General features: G+C 43.1%; 1 protein-coding gene across 16 annotated transcripts in view; it reads left to right on the top strand.

Annotated features, from left to right (window-relative positions):
* The window catches only part of KIAA1217 (KIAA1217 ortholog), a 349,155-nt gene that overhangs the window by 295,872 nt on the left and 33,650 nt on the right, over positions 1–19,633 (top strand). For 9 of the 16 annotated variants that reach the window (XM_030940973.1, XM_030940968.1, XM_030940978.1 and 6 more), the window contains 4 exons: positions 1,406–1,510; positions 2,053–2,102; positions 7,234–7,400; positions 19,456–19,631. In XM_030940973.1, coding sequence (XP_030796833.1) covers positions 1,406–1,510; positions 2,053–2,102; positions 7,234–7,400; positions 19,456–19,631 — 498 coding nt within the window. The remainder of the gene's footprint in view (positions 1–1,405; positions 1,511–2,052; positions 2,103–7,233; positions 7,401–19,455; positions 19,632–19,633) is intronic. The other 7 variants (XM_030940985.1, XM_030940974.1, XM_030940972.1 and 4 more) reach the window with 1 other exon arrangement.

Raw genomic sequence — 19,633 nt, 5'->3', positions numbered from 1 at the left:
GTGACATGTGAAGCCTCTATTCACTTACTTGTATTGTTGTTTTTAACAATGTGTTGAAAACAATGGCAATAGTTCTGCAAAACGTCCGTTGTCTGAGCTCCAGAAATGTGAGCCTATTTCAAATGCCAGTTAAACTGTAATGAAGCATCAAAGAGCCGTGGAGAGAGGGGAGCAGTATCTGTATATGGAAATCACTGGGAAATTTTTCATGAACGTCTTGAGATGGCCAAGCTGTTAGGGATATTTGTTTTCCTGCATGATTCTGTAAAAGCCTCCAGGCTAAAGTTCCTATCACATTAGATCCAACATCATCTACTTTCAAATACGTGGGGTTTTTTGTTGTTGTTTGTTTTTTGTTTTTGAGACAGAGTCTTGCTCTTTTGCCCAGTCTGTAGTTCAGTAGTGCAATCTTGGTAGTAGAGACAGGGTTTCACAATGTTGGCTAAGCTGGTCTCAAACTCCTGACCTCAGGTGATCCGCCCACCTCAGCCTCCCAAAGTGCTGGGATTACAGGCGTGAGCCACCGTGCCTGGACAGGTTTCAGTCATATTTCTCCACTGTCTAAAGAAGAGACATGGCGGGGCGCGGTGGCTCACGCCTATAATCCCAGTACTTAGGGAGGCCAAGGCAGGCAGATCACAAGGTCAGGAGATCGAGACCATCCTAGCTAACACGGTGAAACCCTGTCTCTACTAAAAATACAAAAAAATTAGCCAAGAGTGGTGGCGAGCACCTATAGTCCCAGCTACTTGGGAGGCTGAGGCAGGAGAATGGCGTGAACCCGGGAGGCGGAGCTTGCAGTGAGCAGAGATGGTGCCACTGCACTCCAGCCTGGGCGACAGAGCGAGACTCCATCTCAAAAAAAAAAAAAAGAGAGAGAGAGACATGTTTGTGTTGCCCTTAAGCTGTGACACAAGTGTTACTACCCACACAGCAAGCATCTCCATCATTTATACCAAAACCACTCAGCAGCCTCCCAGCTGAGGTGTATGGCATAGAAATGTGTGCAGCTCAGTGAGATCTGTCCTGGGACACTGCCATGCTAGGAAACAGCCCTTTTGTGCAATGTGAAAGAAAGAAAGTAGGGCAGAAAGCCTAGAAAAACACAGGATGTGCAAACAGGGTTGTTTCCAAGGGAGAAATTTTTCATTTTTCCAGGAGGCCCCTGTTGGTCCGTGCTGTGTCTTTTTTTTAGCCAGTCAGGTCACTGACTTGATACTGAACACTGATCACGAATCTTGACCTCAGCTGGGGATGTGCGGCTCTTCACATTCCTGAGCCAGGTTGGGTGAACTTCCACGGCCTTCTAGGTGGTACCTTTTATAACCATCGGGTGGTGCATCCACCTGGACAAACCGGTCTGAAAGTCAATAGAGCTTTAACAAACAATTCTCTTGTTTTACAGAGAGAGGATGCAAGCCATGGAGAAACAGATTGCCAGTTTAACTGGCCTCGTTCAGTCTGCACTTTTTAAAGGGCCTATTACAAGTTATAGCAAAGATGCATCTAGGTAAAAAAGAAGAAAGCCAATGAAAAATAATAATTCAATCTGTTTCTCTTTTAATCATTAAGATAATTCATTCATTCAAATCTGTTTCCTTGTAATCATTTCAAGGCTGAAAATATTCACATCTGTATGGATCATGGGCATTTTTGTTTGTTTTTTGGGGTTTGGGTTTTTTTTTTTTTCCTCCTTCTGGTAATTCTTGGTCGAAGGTAACACTTTGGCCCAAGAAGGTAAATGGGCTTCCCAGTGCATGTGGCTTCATGGACCACTCACCATGCAGTGCCTGCAACCACCACCCTTGCGTGTCCACGTTGCCATCATCTGAAAGTCACAAGTGAGCCTGGCTGCATTCCACTCCCAGTGTCAGGTGCACACCTGGGAAGCCTTTTTCATCCTGGCCAATTGTGATGCTGATGCTAAAATACCTTCATTGCTTAATCCCATCACTGCCAATTGCTTCGAATAGTGAATGGAATGGGCTAAAAAAAAAAAAAAAAAAGGCATTTTGGAAACTGCATAGCTGACTCTTTTTTCCTTTTATTCAGCGAGAAAATGATGAAAACCACAGCCAACAGGAACCACACAGATAGTGCAGGTAAGTGAGTGTTTTTGGAGTTGTAGGAGGCCTGTGGGCTGCCTGGGATGAGTCCTGACTTGTCTCAGAAATGTTTAACATTTCCCTAAGTCACTTATCTGGTATGATGTCAGAGGATTCCTAGATATTCCTGCTAATACTGAAATTCCAGATGTATTCATTAATTCAGGGGGCAAAGCACTGTCTTTTCCCTTTGGTTTTCATTCATTCACTCATTTGTTCATTGATAGGGCCATACGGTGGGCATCTTGCAGACATGGGGCTGCCTGCCTAGAACTTAGAATTCAATGGGGAAGATGGAAATGGGACAAGTAATTTTATGTGTGTTGAGTGTTTAAAAGTGCAGGATAAATGCTTCACCAATAGGACTAGCCTATACCAAGGGCAGTCCCCAGAGGAAGTGACACAAACTAAGCCTGGAAGGATGAAGAGGACTTATGGGGAAGAAGAGGTTGTCCAGTCAAGGGAATTTAAAATTGTTCTAAGTGTAACGTGAAGCCATCGGAAGGTTGTACACTGGGGAAGGACATCAGCCCAGCTGCAATATGGGGATGGATGAGAAGGCACAGTAGCCAATAAGGAATGACCAGTGTCCAGATGGGACAAAAAGGAGTACTTGGCCTAGGGCCTGCTTTTTATCTTTTTAATCCCATGACAGATGACAGGGCCTGCTTTTTAAATGCCAGCATACCCCAGAAAGAGAGCCCAGTTCTGTTAGTAGTGGCGTTCACTAGTATCCAGGTCTTTGCAATGAATGTCTCATCCAGCAGTCTTAAGCCAGGCCTCTGCAAGAAGATGAGGTCTTCCCTCTCATCGGGTTAGAAATAGAAATCCTTAGCAGGAACACATTCAGATACTAAATTACACAGAAAGCATATGGCAAGTTGGGTGAAACCCCAAATTTAGGGAAGCCACGTGTACTAGTTTTGTGCAGCATGGTAGAGTAGACAGATTTGGGAACTTCAGTTTAGGACTCTGTTGGTCGTGGTTCTCCTCTGGCTGAGCATCATTTAGCTACAAGGCCAACAGGGTCACTCTGCCAGCGTTCCTGATCCTGATGGGATTTGTTGTTTTGCTTAGAAATCAATCAGTGGCCTTGGCCGAAGTCAGAGAATTATTTCACGGAAATTGCTAAACTTGTCTTCAGAGCAATTGCCAGTTTGTTTCGGAGATACTTAATTTATTCATTTTTTAAAATGTATTGTAAACTTAGGGAGAAGAAAGGAAACTACTAAATATTAAAAGCTCCCATCCTTCTGTAGTCTATTCTAGAAATGACTCATATCTGAAAGCACTGCTCTAATCAGTATGTACGTGCTGTTTTGTATGATCCTTTTATTTCTTTTTGCTTTTTAGAGAATAATAATAATAATAAATACGTAGTGAGTGCTTCCTATGTGCTTTTCAGGCGTTCACTCGTGAACTCCTTACTGCAGCATCCAGGGAGAGGTACAATTTTTATTCTCATGTTCCAGAGAAGAAAACTGAACACATATCCACACACGTGACACACATCATCACAGCCTGTCATTTTAACTCCTTTTATGTTTAGATCCTCAGTCCCTTTAAAGATACATAGGTTGTTTCATTTCTTTGTTCTAAAACTTCTTGTCAGTTTCTTTTCAAATGTGGGGAAAGGAGCCAATGTCATTTCCTCAGATGTATTTCCCAAAGTGGAATCAGTGAGTCCAAAAGGACAGTTCAGTGGCAATGGTGACATGCTGCTAGTTTTCTCTTCTGAATGGCCGAGCTGATTTGCAATGCCACTGGCAATGTGCACGTGGGCTCACTCCCCACGTCTCTGCTAGGTTTGGACTTTCTCACTCGAACGTATCAGGGCGAGATATCGTCCACAGGGGCTTCGTTGCCATAGCAGCCTTGTATAGTGCACAAAATAGAATAATTCTTCCAGAATCCTAGGAAGTAAGCTACAAGACAAGTATTATCCCTGTTCTGTAGACAAGCAAACGGAATTATATAGAAGTCAAGGAACTCATCTGGCCAAGAGTAAAGGAAAACCTAGACTTCCTGGCTACTTAAGGAATGTGTACTTTACTGTGGAAAGAGAACAGATGGAACCTCCCATCTCAAAGATTTTTATACTGCGCATTAGATCATTTAACACACAAAATCCTATAAGGAAGATGTCATTACCCATATTTTACATGAAAGGAGACAGAAGCTCAGGGAGGTTAGGTTAGTTATCCAAAGCCACACAGTTAGTAAGAATGACAGCCAGGTCAGGCATGGTGCCTCATGCCTATAATCTCAGGACCTTGGAAGGCTAAAGCGGGAGGATTGCTTGAGACCAGGAGTTTGAGACCAGCCTGGGCAACATTGCAAGACCCTGTCTCTACAAAAAATTAGCATGGTGGTACATGTTTATAGTCCCACATACTTCGGAGGCTGAGGTGGGAGGATTGCTTGAGCCTGAATAGGTCAAGGCTGCAGTGAGCTGAGATCAAGCCACTGCACTCCAGCCTGAGTGACAGAGCAAGACCTTGTCTCAAAAAAAAAAAAAAAAAAAGTGACAGCCTGCCTGGCTGATAATTGAGTAGATAGTAGTACCACTAGCTAAAATTAGGCCCTTATTATAATGGTTATTGAAGACTCAGAAGCAGGCAGGGTGGGAGGGGGTGAGGGATAAAAAACTATAAATTGGATACAAGATACACTACTCAGGTGATGGGTGCACTAAAATCTCAGATTTCACCACTATACAATTCATCCGTGTATCCAAAAACTACTTGTTCCTCAAAAGCTATTGACATTATATATATAATAAAATTAGGCCCATAGAGACAGAAAGAGGTTTGGGGAAGACAAGTGGAAATAATGAATTTGACTTACTTATGGAAAAGTTCAGTAGTGGCGTGAAGGCATTGGTATGTGGATCTGAAGATAAGTGTGTGCTGCAGACGAGAGTGCGGGAGACCTTGGCAGGTGATGGTAGCAGAAGTGACCTCCCTAGAAAGCATGTCCATCAAGAAGAGAAGTGGACCCAGGGACACAACATATCAGGACTTAAAAGGTTGACAGAGGAAGGAGTTAGAAAAGAGATTGACCAAGACAGAGCAGCAGAAAGGGAAGAAGATGATGGAAAGTTTCAAAGTGACTGAAAAGAAAAGAAGTGGCTGACTAAGCTCAGTGTCACATGGAAGCAAAGTCATGTCAGCCTAGGAGAGAGTCCACAGGGTGACAACTAGAAGATCGCCGAAATGAACATAAAGAGCCATTTCAGGGAATGATGGAGCTATTAAATGAACCAAATATACTGGATTAAGAGGTTATAGATGAAGATACTTTAAAAATGAGTGTAGATTCCATAAAGGAATTTGGTTGTTGGCCGGGCATGGTGGCTCACGCCTGTAATCCCTATACTTTGGGAGACTGAGGCAGATGGATCACCTGAGGTCAGGAGTTTGAGACTAGCCTGGATAACATGGTGAAATCCCATCTCTACTAAAAATACAAAATTAGCCGGCTGTCTTGGTACGCACCTGTAGTCCCGGCTACTCGGGAGGCTGAGACAGGAGAATTGCTTGAACCCAGGAGGCAGAGGCTACAGTGAGCCGAGATCGCACCACTGCACTCCATCGCAGCCACTGCACTCCAGCCTGGTCAAGACAGAGCGAGACTCCGTGTCAATAAAAAAAAAAAAAGAGATAATGAAAAGCTTGCTGTCAGGTCTCCTGGAGCTCCATTGTCAGTCCTTTAAAATGCCTTCTGGCCTGCTCCCCTGCTGCCTCCCCAAGAGGGCCATTAGAGGGGCTGGGAGACTGGCCCTATTTGGATGGTCATTCAAGGATGAAGAGAATGGGGCTCCAGCAGCATCAGTGTCGCCAAGGCCAAGCAAGAAAGAGGACAGTAGCAGGGAGCTTCCTGGCTCATGAGCCACTTTGAGCTCCACTGAGGCCTGGTTGAGTTGTGTGTGCTGGAGAGGGAAAGGTTCCTGAAATGGCTGAGCCACGATGGGAAGACAGGCTACCACCACACTATAGCCACTCCAGGGTCTGCAAGTGGCCGCAGTGCTCTGTCCTGCAAGGCCAGCTGGCCTGCGACAAAGCTTGCACTTGACCCTTTACAGGAAAGGGAACTGAGCCAAAGTGTGTGTGTGTGTGTGTGTGTGTCTGTGTGTGTGTGTGTGTGTGTGTTTATTAGTAACATGGATCCAGCCTCTTCTCCAGGTACCTGTTCCATAGAATCACATTGTTGCTTTTAGAGTCCTCTCCTGAAGGGTTTTTGCATCTTGCCTTATTTTCTTACTAAAGGATTTGTGTGCAGACGCCCTCCTTCTTTTGATTTTGGAAATCTGAAGGGATTTGGGACAGTACCCAGTTCTTACTAGTCTCCCCTTGGCGATTGGCCAAATCTCTGCCCAGAAATAAGTTGCATGTCCTTAGGTTACATTTGCCATCCAGGAAATAGTCACATAAGCACTCTGTATTAGGTCTCGGAATTTTAAAATCAGTTTTTTCTATTATAAAATTACAGATATTCAGGATGCAGATTTTAAAAATACAAAAAAGTGGCTGAGTGCAGTGGCTCATGCCTGTAATCCTAGCTCTTGGGGAGGCAGAGGCAGGAGGATAGCGTGAGCCCAGGAGTTTGAGACCTGCCTGGGCAATACAGTGAGACCCTGTTCTCAAAAATAAAAAATAGTAAAAACAACAACAGCAACAACAACAACAAAAAACCTTATATTGGAATACCACAGCTGGAGATACCATTAACACTTTGTTTTATACACTTCTAAGCTTTTCTCTATGCAAACCTGTGTGTTTAAACAGGCTCTTCTTCCAGAGGTTAAGAAAAGAAAAAAAAATTAAATAAAAAAAAAAAAAACGTAAACAAGATTGATCAATTGATAGATCAGTCAGTCGATAGATAGATGGGAACATAGACAGCTCTGTGGCCTGCCTTCCTATGGCACTTTCTTACTAAACTTCTAGAATGTGATTATTGCACACTGCATACTATAACACTGCATGATTCATATATATGCATTTTTTTTTTTGTAATGAGAGAAATGGGCCTTTTTGGAACTACCAGTTATCTGCATTGGGATGGGATGCACAGCTTAGACTTTCCTTTGTGGCCTTCTGAGTTCTCTGACGCACTTTTCTCATAGGAACTCCCCATGTGTCTGGTGGGAAGACGCTCAGTGCTCTGGAGTCCACAGTGCCTCCCAGCCAGCCTCCACCTGCAGGCACCTCGGCCATCCACATGAGCCTGCTTGAGATGAGGCGGAGCGTGGCGGAACTCAGGCTCCAGCTCCAGCAGATGCGGCAGCTCCAGGTATTCCTCATGCACAGCGGCCTCTGTCTCGGTTGCCCTGAGCTCTTCCTACTTTCCTTTTCCTAGGGGCTCCATGAGACCTAGAAAATATAGAACCGTAACAGCATGGGTTCCTCTCTCACACACACAATCCAGGTCTAGAACCTTCCATTGCAACGACAGTCAATCTATAGCCACTTCTTTAAGCTATGTGTGCTTTTACGCAGGAAGAGACTCTTGGGCATTTGCTTTTGGAGAAGAGCTGAAAGGAGAGGGGCCCCAGGGAACATGCCGACAGCCAGTGAAGGCTGCCTTCTGACAGCTTGGAGGCTCCATCCTCCTCCACACTGAACAGGCACAAAGGTGGATAGTCAGCCAAGCTTTTTTTTTTTTTTTTTTTTTTTTCATTTTTTTGCAAGGATCTGTGATGTATTTAGAACTATGAATTTAGAATAGAAGATGAATTCATAAGGAAAAAAAACCACCATGGTGATTTGTTAAGAAAAACATCTGCATTTCATTCAGATACTGTGATCCATCCTTTCCTTGCTCTTTTCTATTGTTAAGAAATATATGAACTCTACGGGAATCAGGATGAGTGACCCTTCAGGTCACGAATCTTGGTCAACAAATCCCATAAATCTGCCAAAGCAAAATAAGCTGTCTCCTGGTCCTGGGTAATAAGGAGGTAGAGATGTACGTCTCTGCATGAGACCACATATTTGCTCTGTGCACCTTTTCCCACCTCCCTGCCCTGGCTGGTAGGTTAGGCGTTGAGGATACAGTGCTGGCCTAGTCTCTATACAGACATCCTCCCTGACTTCCAGAAGCTCATAATCCAAATGTTGCTAGAAGATACGGCCAGGTGTCATGGCTCACGCCTGTAATCTGAGCACTTTGGGAGGCCGAGGCGGGTGGATCACTTGAGGTCAGGACTTCGAGACCAGCCTGGCCAACGTGGTGAAACCCCATTTCTACTAAAAATACAAAAATTAGCAGGGCCTGGTTATGTGTTCCTGTAATCCCAGCTACTGGGGAGGTTGAGGCACGGGAATCACTTGAACATGGGAGGCGGAGGTTGCAGTGAGCCAGGATAGCACCACTGCACTCCAGCCTGAGCAGTAGACTGAGACTATGTCTCAAAAAAAAAAAAAAAAAAAAAAAGATAAATGTATCCAGGATCCTGAAGCAGCCATGGGGATGCAACCTCCTGAGCCCTTTCCTCTAATAGGAAAAAGTCTTCCAATCACAGTTCATCTTCAGCACAGCGATGGCACAAGCCCTATGTTATTTAACCACCTAATGAAGGCTAAGAAAACAATTTCCCCTTGCCCTCTGCCTACCAGAAAACCCACTGAAAGGCAGCTGGTTTGAGAGACCTGCTCCGAGGTCCCAGCATAGATCATGAGAGTTGCTAGAAGAGCGAATGCTCAGACCTCCAAAGGCTACTCTGTCTCTTAGGCAACATCCCAGATACCTTGGACATCCGATGCAAATTCATTTAAATATCCTATTGAATCGCATCATCTGTGATGGTCCCATCCTTTGCATTAGCTTCTCCTCGCTTTGCAATTTTAAAGACACATTGCAATGAAATGAAGTGTACAGGTTGGGCTGGGTTGTGTCAGGGGTGACAAAGTTACATGTCTTCAGTGTCCAGGCAGCAATCGTAAGTGAAACGGAGGAGAGACCACAGTAAATTGGCCCCTTGAAAGGCTAGTAGCCACTCAGTTCCAACTGGCTCTTAACCTGATAGAATTAGTATCCAGTGTTTCTAGATATTTCAATATTTCAAGCGAATCTGGAGACACAGGTTTTATATGAATTACCACCATTTTAAAATGTTGGAAAGTAACTAAAAACCGATTACTAAGTACTCTGCAGGCCAAAGGACACAACTGCAGTTCAGAGGGGGCCCGTCAGCTCCCAAGTTCTTTCTTAGGTGGGGCTCCCAGAGGTTAAGCCCCTCCTTTCACTGCTCCTGCCTTTTGGCACCATCTGCTGGCCGTTTGGAAATTGTTACTTCCTCATTGCACCCCTGTAAGAAAAACATACATATCATTTGTATGGAAATACCTAACTGCTCTCAAAAGTGAGCATTTGTTGGTTTGGGGACAGGGATGGAATTGCTTTAGCATAAATGCCACACTTCCCCCTGGGAATTTCACAGGTGCTAGAGATGAATTTGATACCAAGGCTATCTTGATGTCTGTCGCTACAGCATCACCCCATCAGTGGCGGGTGTAGTTTGGTGCTGTGGCCGGCTGGGACGGATCTCCCACACTTGTCTCTCCTCGCAACCCTTGAACTGTGCAGCTTTGTGAAAAAGAGCAATTTTCTTAAACAAAGAAGGTCTTTGGTCAAGGTCTGGGAATGCTGTGTTAACCACACAAGTTTCTTTATTGTTCCAGAACTACTCAACTTTTCTGGCTTTCTGGGAATAAAGAACAGTGAGCAAATGTGCTTTTGAGCCTGGGAGGTTGGGCAGTTCTAAAGTGCAGACTCACAGGGAAAATAAGTATGGTGCTTCCTAACCTGGCTGTTCCTGTTTCTACCTCTGTCTTTGTATTCCCTGGGTCTCATTCAGCTTTCCTCCCCATCAAACTTCTGTCTTTTCAATCATGGGAGTCTACGTAAGACAAAAACAGTTTAGAATAATTAAGCTATCTTGGCACCAATTCTCCTTCAACATGTGCAGTATTATATACCAAAAATGAACAGCAGTCCCACAGTGGTTATAAGTCCAATAATGGAGCTATCATTAGAGATATACGAAACACTAGACTAGTCTCAAAAGAACAAAAATTGAATTAGAAATTCAAATGTTCTTTGAACTGTGTTATAAAATAGTGAAACTGAATAAAACCATTTGTGCTTGGCAGCCAGCTCCAGTAATTAGATAATTAAATCACTGGAAAATCCTAGACTGTAGAGCATATCCTATTTGAGCATTTCATTTTCAAAATTGATGGAGTATTCTCAGGAACAGAAATTTGTTGCAGACACAGTGGGTTGGGTAGATTTCAAAGGGACAAAGGGAACCTAAGCAGAAGATCAAGGGAACCACTAAAAGCTTGCCCGTGTTATCTTCTGCTCTCCAATTTCTCAGGAGTTATCAGTCCAAGAGAGGTTCTCAATCCTGGCTACTCATTAGAATTACCTGAAACCCTTAACAAAAATGCCAGTGCTCAGGCACCACGGCCAGAGTCTGACTTCACTGGCACAGACTAGAGGCTAGGCACTGGTGACTCTAGAACATTCCAGGGTAAAACCTCCTGCTCTCAGGTAATATGAATGCTTAGTCCATGAAGACACCTCCTGGAAATGTTGAGATAGTCAACTATTACCAATAACCTAAAGCCTTGACTTCAAACAATGCACCTCATTCCCAGTGGCAAATCTAATACGTTCTCCGCTAGCTACAATTGGTATGAGAGCCCTACGGAACCTTTATAGCATGATATTCCCATTCCCAAGTAACAGTTGGGTCTGTAATTAGCTAGCAACAATGAGAAAGGATTTTCTCAAGGTTTTGTACCTAACAGATGTTCTCCTCCAATGATGATTATATTTGCCTGTTACCTTTCCTGATGTCATTTTGAAAAAAGCCCACTTTTTCTAAATAATGAACATCTTTTTCCCAGAATGCCACAGTACTTGGATTTTACCAAAGTCATCCCATATCGACAGAAGTGACTGCACTTCTGCCCCTCCCTGTGAGCGGTTGAGGAGAGAGAGAGAAGCTTCTGGAAGAGATAGTACAGGTTCTGTGGAGGCCAAATAAGACTTGGCCTAAAGAGACCTCCAACTTCTTTCATCCCCACAATTTTTTCCTTGCACCCAATCTCTTTATTCTGCTTCCTGATAAATAAAAAATTGGGTTGTTCTGAACTTAGCATTACATTTGTAGGACTCCTGAGAATTTACTATCTCTTTCCAAGAGAAGGAGAAGGTAAAATATCAACATTAAAAATAAACATAGTAGTGCATACAGCCCTTGTATTTGAAGTGATAAAATTCAACACAGTTTCCTTAATGTGTCTTTTTATAAGATAGCGCCTCATAGAAATATGCCAGGGTCTCATTTGTCTTCTGAGATGCATAACAATGGTCATGGGAATGCGGATCCCCGAGAAAAGCATGTTGGAGTTTCCCAGGTGCAACAGACCCATTTCCCCTGCCAAGAAGAAGTAATGAACAGAACTAGTACAGGGCTTGACGATTAGGCTGCTTACAATGTACCAAGCTCTAGTCAGATCTTCAGACAACAAGAGGCTTTCTAAGATGGGGAGACAGCACCCCAATAACATGAGTTATATAGCTGTGACCAGGCATCCCTTGTCTTGTTCCCTGAAGCCTGAGGGAGTGGATCCAGGTGGGATCGGGAGTCATTCTGAGGTCTGGCTTTCCTCCTGAAACTTTCTGATTCGTGATATAACCACTGTTCCATGTCACTGCTAGACAGCAAAATCAGTCCAATTACATTATCCATTGTTGGCAAGACTGACAGTCTTAGATTTTACCTAAGAAATCAAAATTGAGTATGTGAGATATAGGCCCATTTTCAGGTGGGTGGAATTAAGTTTAGGCAGTTTTCTAGTTTTTCCGTGAAGTGATTTGGATAACTTATTTGGTCCAATTAAAATTTTAATGGACAAGAGCATTGTTTCTGTCTAAGAGTGCTTATAAAAATGTCAAGGCATTTTCAATAAATTAGGTTTCCTGCTATGAGGAATAACTGCAACTCTACTTGCCCCTCCACCTCGCCACTGTTGACAACAGAAAACTGAAAAATAAGCAAATGTATGAAACAAATGTTTTCAGAAATTAGACAGGACTGTAATCCTTAAGAGAATGGGAAAAAAACCTACAATTGACGCAGCTTTCTGCCTGGAGGCACTTTTCAAATCTTGGTGCAGGAAGGAAAAACCCAAGTGTGGCACTGACAGTGAGTTGAGGAGATAAGATCAAAGTTTAGAGAGCTGAAACAGCTAGAATTGGTGGACTGGAGTACCAAATACAAGAAAGCTCTGCAGAGAAAGAACTACATCAATAAATGGGTCTGTTATTGAATGTTAAGCCAAGCATGTACAGTATGAAAGCAACTGCTCAGCCAGGCAAAGACTAAGTCGGGGGCTGTAAGCCAAAAAGTTCCCGAAGTTCACACAGGCCTGGGAGATGTTCATGTTTTGAAAAGCAAAAAGCAAAGCGGCCTTGTTGAGCACCTGGGCATTCTGTAGAGCTTGGAGAAGGACTATGCCTCAGTCTTAGGACTTAACTAGCCCCAGAGGAAAGACTACCCTCGATTTAACCTAACAGCTTAAAAATAAGCCTTTAAAGGACAAAGTTGATCCACAAGTAACTGGACTGTCGACCAGAGAAAATCCAAAATCTGTAAAGGAAAACAACAAAATTGAAAGCTCCATGCCCAATATCCACTCAAAAATTACTAGACATGTGATGATGCTGAAAAATGTGACCTATAACCTTAAGAAAATTTGTCAAGAGAAACCGACCAGACATGGCAGGGATGATGAAATCAGCAACAGGGACTTCAAAACAGCTATTATAATTTTTCTTAGGGATTTAAAGGAAGACATGAATATAATGAGGAAAGAAGTGGAAGATACAAAAAATATCCAAGTGGAGCTTTCAAGAGTTGAAAAACAATATCCAAATGTGCTTAACAGAAGACTAACCACTGTCCAAAATGTCAGTCATTCTGAAAACAGCAAAGGAAGCTGTTCAAACTGAAGTATAGAGACACAAAAGACTAAAGAAAGTGAATTAAAATGTAGTGACCAGTGAGACAATATTAATAAAAGCTTAAGTGGGCCGGGCGCGGTGGCTCAAGCCTGTAATCCCAGCACTTTGGGAGGCCGAGACGGGCGGATCACAAGGTCAGGAGATCGAGACCATCCTGGCTAACACGGTGAAACCCCGTCTCTACTAAAAAATACAAAAAACTAGCCGGGCGACGAGGCGGGCGCCTGTAGTCCCAACTACTCGGGAGGCTGAGACAGGAGAATGGCGTGAACCCGGGAGGCGGAGCTTGCAGTGAGCTGAGAGCCGGCCACTGCACTCCAGCCTTGGTGGCAGAGCAAGACTCCGTCTCAAAAAAAAAAAAAAAAATAAAAATAAAAGCTTAAGTGGAAAGAGAAAAATATTCAAAAAGGTAATGACTGAATTTTTTCCAAATTTGATGAAAGCTGTAAATCCATAGACCAAAAAAGCTCAATGAACCCCTAGAATGGTAAGCACAATGGAGATTACACCAAAGCACGTGGTAATCAAATTGCTAAACACCAGGGATAAATGGAAAAATCTTCAAAGCAGCTGGGGGTGGAGAGAAAACCCATTACATACAGGGAATCATAATTAAGAATTCATGCCAACTTCTCATCAGAAACAAAAGGCAAGTCAGAACAGTGGAATGACGTCTTTAAAGTATTGAAAGAAAGAAACTCTTTTAGAAAACAGAGAATACTTCCTAACTCATTTTATCAAGCCTGCATTACCCTAAGAGCAAAACCAGACAAAGATATTATAAGAAAAGAAAACCACAAACCAATATCCCTCATGAAAATATATGTAACAAATCCTTAAGAAAACATTAGTAACTGAATCCAGCAATATATAAAAAGGATGATACATTATCCTGCGGTTTTATTCCAGGAAGGCAAGATTGTTTTAATATGAAAAAAAAATCAATGTATTTGACCTTATTAACAGAAAAATCATATTTCAATAAATGCAGAAAAAAAGCATGTAACAAAATTTAGCATCAATTATAAAAACAGCACTCTAGAAGTAGAAGGAAGCTTCCTTACCTTGATAAACAACGTTTGTGACTGACATACAGAAAACATAGTTAATGGTGAAACACTAAACAGTCCCCCAAAAAATCAGGAACAAGGCCAAGAAACCTACACTCACATCTGTTTAACACTGTACTGAAGATTGTAGCAAGTTTAGTATGGCTAGAGAAAGAAATAGAGGCACACAAATGGAAAAGTAAAATGTCTAATTGGCTTTACTCACAAATGACATGATTGTATACGTGTAACATTAAATGGAATCTACAAAACATGCTACTAGAAATAAGTGACTTGCCAGGCATGGTGGCTCACGCCTGTAATCTCAGCATTTTGGGAGGCCAAGGCGGGCGGATCACGAGGTCAGGAGATCAAGATGATCCTGGCTAACATGGTGAAACCCCGTCTCTACCAAAAATACAAAAAAAAATTAGCCGGGCATGGTGGCGGGTGCCTGTAGTCCCAGCTACTCGGGAGGCTGAGGCAGGAGAATGGTGTGAACCCGGAGGCGGAGCTTGTAGCGAGCCAAGATTGTGCCACTGCACTACAGCCTGGGCGACAGAGCGAGACTCCATCTCAAAAAAAGAAAAGAAAAGAAAAGAAATAAGTGACTTGAGCAAGATCACAAGAATCAAGTCAATGTACACAAATATTAAAATTTTGTTATATCCATTTGTACAATGAAATGCCACTCAGCAATAAAAGAATGAATCACTGAAAAACTCAGCAACAGGGCTGGATCTCAGAAAAAAATATTCTGAACAAAAGCTGGACACAAAGGAGCACATGTTATATAATTCCATTTTTATAACGTTCTAGAATACAAAGAACTCATCTATGATGACAGAAAGCAGACTGGTGGTTTTTTGGGCTAGGGGTTGGGGATTGATTGCAAAAGTTCCCAAAGGAATTTTTTAGGGTGATAAAATATTTAGCTGTCTTTTCAGCAGTGATTACATCAGTGTATACATTTGTCAAAATTCACTGAACTGTGCACTTAAGATGGATATGTTTTATTGTTTGTAAACTTTGTGCCTCAAGACAATTGATTTCAACTATTAAAATGCAGGTATCACCTCTTAAGCAAAAACCTGCTTAACAATTTGAGTTTCCATTAACTAACTGATTTGAAGCATTTAGAGAAAGATGGTGATCCACCTTCTATATTTAGCACTTTTTTACACTGTGCTCAGATAAGCAGGAACTGTCCTGCAGCCTGGAGACAGTGGCAAGAACACCAGGCAGGGAGGGTGGGGGGACTGGGAAAGCAGACAGAGAACCTGTGTAGACACTGTTCATTCACGACTCACTCCTCATTGCCCACGTGCCAGCCAGTGAGCTATGACAGCTTCCCTCTTTAGTACCCTCAGCAGGATCCTGTAAGGCCCCGCTTTCTAGACAGGAGGATAGCAAAGCCTAGAATTGAAACAGAGTCTTTCCCTCTCCTTCTCTTCTAGTGGAGTAAGTCTAGTTGCGTTTAAACATTATGCCCAGTTGTATTCTTCCAATATGTTCTTATTCTTCTCAGAAACATTATATTGTGATTCATTCATAAAGCAAATACAGTTGTGCCTTGAACAGCAGGGGGATTAGGGGTGCTGACCCCTCACGCAGTAAGAAATTCATAGCTTTTGGCTCCCCAAAACTTAACTACTAATAGCCTACTGCTGAGTGGAAGCCTTACCAATAATAGTTGATTAACACATCTTGTGTGTTGTACGTATTGTATACTGTATTTGTTTTTTTTCATATGCCTGCTGTCTCAAATACATACTGTATTCTAACAATAAAGTAAGTTGAAGAAAAGAAAATGTTATTAAGAAAATCATAAGGAAGGGAAAATATATTTACTATTCATTAGGTGGAAGTAGATCATCATAAAGGTCTTGATCCTCATCGTCTTCTCATTGAATAGATTGAGGAAGAGAAGGGGTTGGTCTTGCTGTCTCAGGGGTGGCAGAAGAGGAAGGAAATCTACATATAAGTGGACCCACGCATGCAGTTCTAACCTGTGTTGTTCAAGTGTCAACTTATGTGTTGGGTACCTACCATGTGCCACACATTGCTTGTAGCTGTGAACAGAATGGCATGCTCCCTGCCTTGCTAGAACAACTTGGGTTGCTGGTTGAAATTGATGAGTTGAATTCAGAAGACCTGGTTCTAATCCTAACTGTGCTCTATAATTGCCGAGCAGACCCTGAACATGTCCTTTGACTTCTCAGGGCCTCACTTTTCCCACCTTTCAATTTTATGAATTTCAAATATTTCACCAATGATGTCTAGCGTGATATCCAGTGTTAATATCCACTATCTAACTAGACCCCAGATTTACGTAAGCTCGTTGTAAAATTTGGGCAGGAGGGTTAGGTGCCCTGCTGTGCCCCATAGCCCATGGCACAGTGACATCATCTGTCTATTCAAAAGCCCTTTTCTTAGGCCATGAAATCATCCTTGGTGGCAAATCAAATCATCTGAGGAGTTTTAGAAATTCCCAGCAACCAGGCAGTACCTCAGACCGGTAAAATGAGAATCTCTCAGTTGGGATTCAGGGATTGGTCACTCTTAGACCCCTTTAATTATCTACTCATTTTGCCCTCACATCCCTGTCATCACTCATTCCCCCACCCCTTCAAAGGCAGGAGCTCTGTGGGATTAGACACAGGGACTGAAGTTGAGCGAATCAGCTTGATAGTACGTGGTATTGCTGTGTGTGGCTAATTGACCGATATAAACAGTGCTGACCTGTAGCCCTGCCACATCCCTGCAGTGAGAGCAAGACAAGGCATGGAAGAGCTGATCCCAACACCTATCAGAGCCCATGGGTCACAGCAGGTTTCAACCATTTAGAGAAGAATTTTGGATTCTTCATTGCTGCCTGTTCTTATCAATGTTACTGATTCATTCAGTTCATTCATTCAACAGATGTGTTTTGAGTTTTCTGCTAATATGCCAGATACAGTGTACCAGAGACTCTGTGGAGGGCAGAAATTAACCAGGTGGAGGGAAGAGAATTCTGGGAGATGGGAATAGCAGGTGCAAAGGCCTGGCAAAAAGGAGTCTGGCGGAGGTTGCAGTGAGCTGTGATCACACCAGTGCGCTCCAGCCTGGGCGACAGAGTGAGACTCTGTCTCAGAAAAACAAAAAACAAAAAAGGAGCCTGGCCCCTATGAAGAACTGAAATGATGTATGACTGGAGCAGAGTGCTAGGTGCATGCAGGGAGGGAGATCAGCCACAAGGGAAGGGACCATTCTGCCCAGTGCCTGGAGAATGGGCTGTAGCCAGAGAGAGCATAGGAGGATGTTGTTCTCTGTACAATGTCTCTAAAAATGGAGCTTTTTGGCCTTGCATGGTGGCTCACGCCTGTAATCCCAGCACTTTGGGAGGCCGAGGTGGGTGGATCACCTGAGGTCGGGAGTTCGAGACCAGCCTGACCAACATGGAGAAACCCCGTCTCTACTAAAAATACAAAATTAGCTGGGTGTGGTGGTGCGTGCCTGTAATTCCAGCTACTCAGGAGGCTGAGGCAGGAGAATCGCTTGAACCCAGGAGGCAGAGGTTGCAGTGAACCGAGATCATGCCATTGCACTCCAGCCTGGGCAACAAGAGTGAAACTCCATCTCAAAACAAACAAACAAACAAACAAAAAAAGGTGCCTTTTAGCAAAATAGTGACTGACTGGTTTTTAAGACCGCAATAAAAAGACATTAGCAAAAGTGGTGTGAGAGCATGATCATGAGTCCTGTAGAGAAAGTAACCAAAAGTGGTACATTTCTATGTGGCTCCCTCCCAGACAAAACGTCAGGCTCCACCCACTAGTTCATGCTCCCTGATAGCAATGGCTGGTATGTGCTCAGGTCTAGATTGGAGCCAGACACTTTATTTTATTGTCTCACTGAGTCTCCATGACCAACCTACGGGCTATGAGATATTACTACCCCTTTTTTGGATAGACACAGAGGTTAATAGCTTGCCCATGGTCACACATCTACTAAGTGATAAAACTGGAAGTTGAACCCAGGCAGTCTTTCCCCGGAGGCCAGTTCATCACCATGCAGCGCTGATATTGGGACCTAATGGTGGTTCTGCTTGTGGCCTGTGTTGAAATGTTTTATCTTTATTCAGAGAAAACAGAAGGCATGATGTGGTTTTAAGCAGGTGGTGACATGGTCAGATTGCATTTCCCCTCAATTTACACGGATAATGGACGGTTGACAAAGACATCATCACCCCTATGAGACAATAAACCAGTTCATGAAACTGGAAAACAAAGGAAACCATTAAAATTTGTTAAAGGAAACCATTGAAATTTGTTAAATGATATTTCAGTGGAACTTTAGGGATAATATACTAAGCATAATATCATTATTGTTGTGGAGGCTGATTGAGTGAATTCACCTGATGGATCTGCTGTTAGAAAATTGTCCTGCTACAGGGACTCAAGTGCTCAACTAGACTCTTGTGAAGCTTGAATAAAGCTCCTACCTCCTATATTCTCTGGGATGAGAAACAAGAATGTTCTGGGAACTGTTTGGAAATTGTGAGCTTCTGTATACAGGTAGCCTACCTCCAATCTAGAGAAATTCATAAATTGCCAAGAACCCTGGAGTCATCTAGAATCATTATCATTGCCAACATTAAAGTCCTATGTTTTAAGGGTCTGTGCTTTTTGTGGTACGTGGTACATGGAATCATATGAATGAGAAGGACACAGACCCTCTTTGAACTGATACTGATATATTTCATAGCCAAATCACCATGTGTTGAGTTCCCATTCTATACCATGTGGTATTTCATGTAGCTCTCAAGAATGGCCAAGGAAAGTGGATTCCCCATCCTTAGAGGTAAGGAAAGGAAGATCAAGGGAGTCTAAGTAATGGGCCCAAAGTGTCACAGTGGGCTAGGGAGACAGTATGTGATTTGACCCAAAGTTTTCTTGGCTCCAAAGCAGGTGCCCTGTGCTGCTCCCTGTAAAGATACGTCAATGAGAGTTTATGCCTGTTGTCCATGATGCATTGACCAGAGTAGAAAAAGGATCCTTTGTTTTGCAGGCAGTCTGGTTGTCAGTTGGCTGCCAAAATTCAGATGTTGGTGGAAGAAGCCACATTATGTACAGTCTTTACTCCCTTTCCTTTCTCACTGAAATAAGTAAAGATTCAGCCACAGGGCTGTCTACCCAAAGTGCTCTGAAGACTTCAAGGCATTCACTCACCTCCATTTCAGCCAGGCAGAGCCCACTGAAGTTGATTTTTTGTGTTCACAGCTGCAGAACCAGGAACTGCTGAGGGCGATGATGAAGAAGGCCGAGCTGGAAATCAGTGGCAAAGTGATGGAAACAATGAAGAGACTGGAGGATCCCGTGCAGCGACAGCGCGTCCTGGTGGAGCAAGAGAGACAAAAATATCTTCATGAGGAAGAGAGGATCATCAAGAAGTTGTGGT

The sequence above is a fragment of the Rhinopithecus roxellana genome, chromosome 11, assembly GCF_007565055.1.
Source record: "Rhinopithecus roxellana isolate Shanxi Qingling chromosome 11, ASM756505v1, whole genome shotgun sequence".
In the NCBI taxonomy this organism is placed as follows: domain Eukaryota; kingdom Metazoa; phylum Chordata; class Mammalia; order Primates; family Cercopithecidae; genus Rhinopithecus; species Rhinopithecus roxellana.
This window is presented reverse-complemented; position numbering and strand designations above follow the sequence as displayed.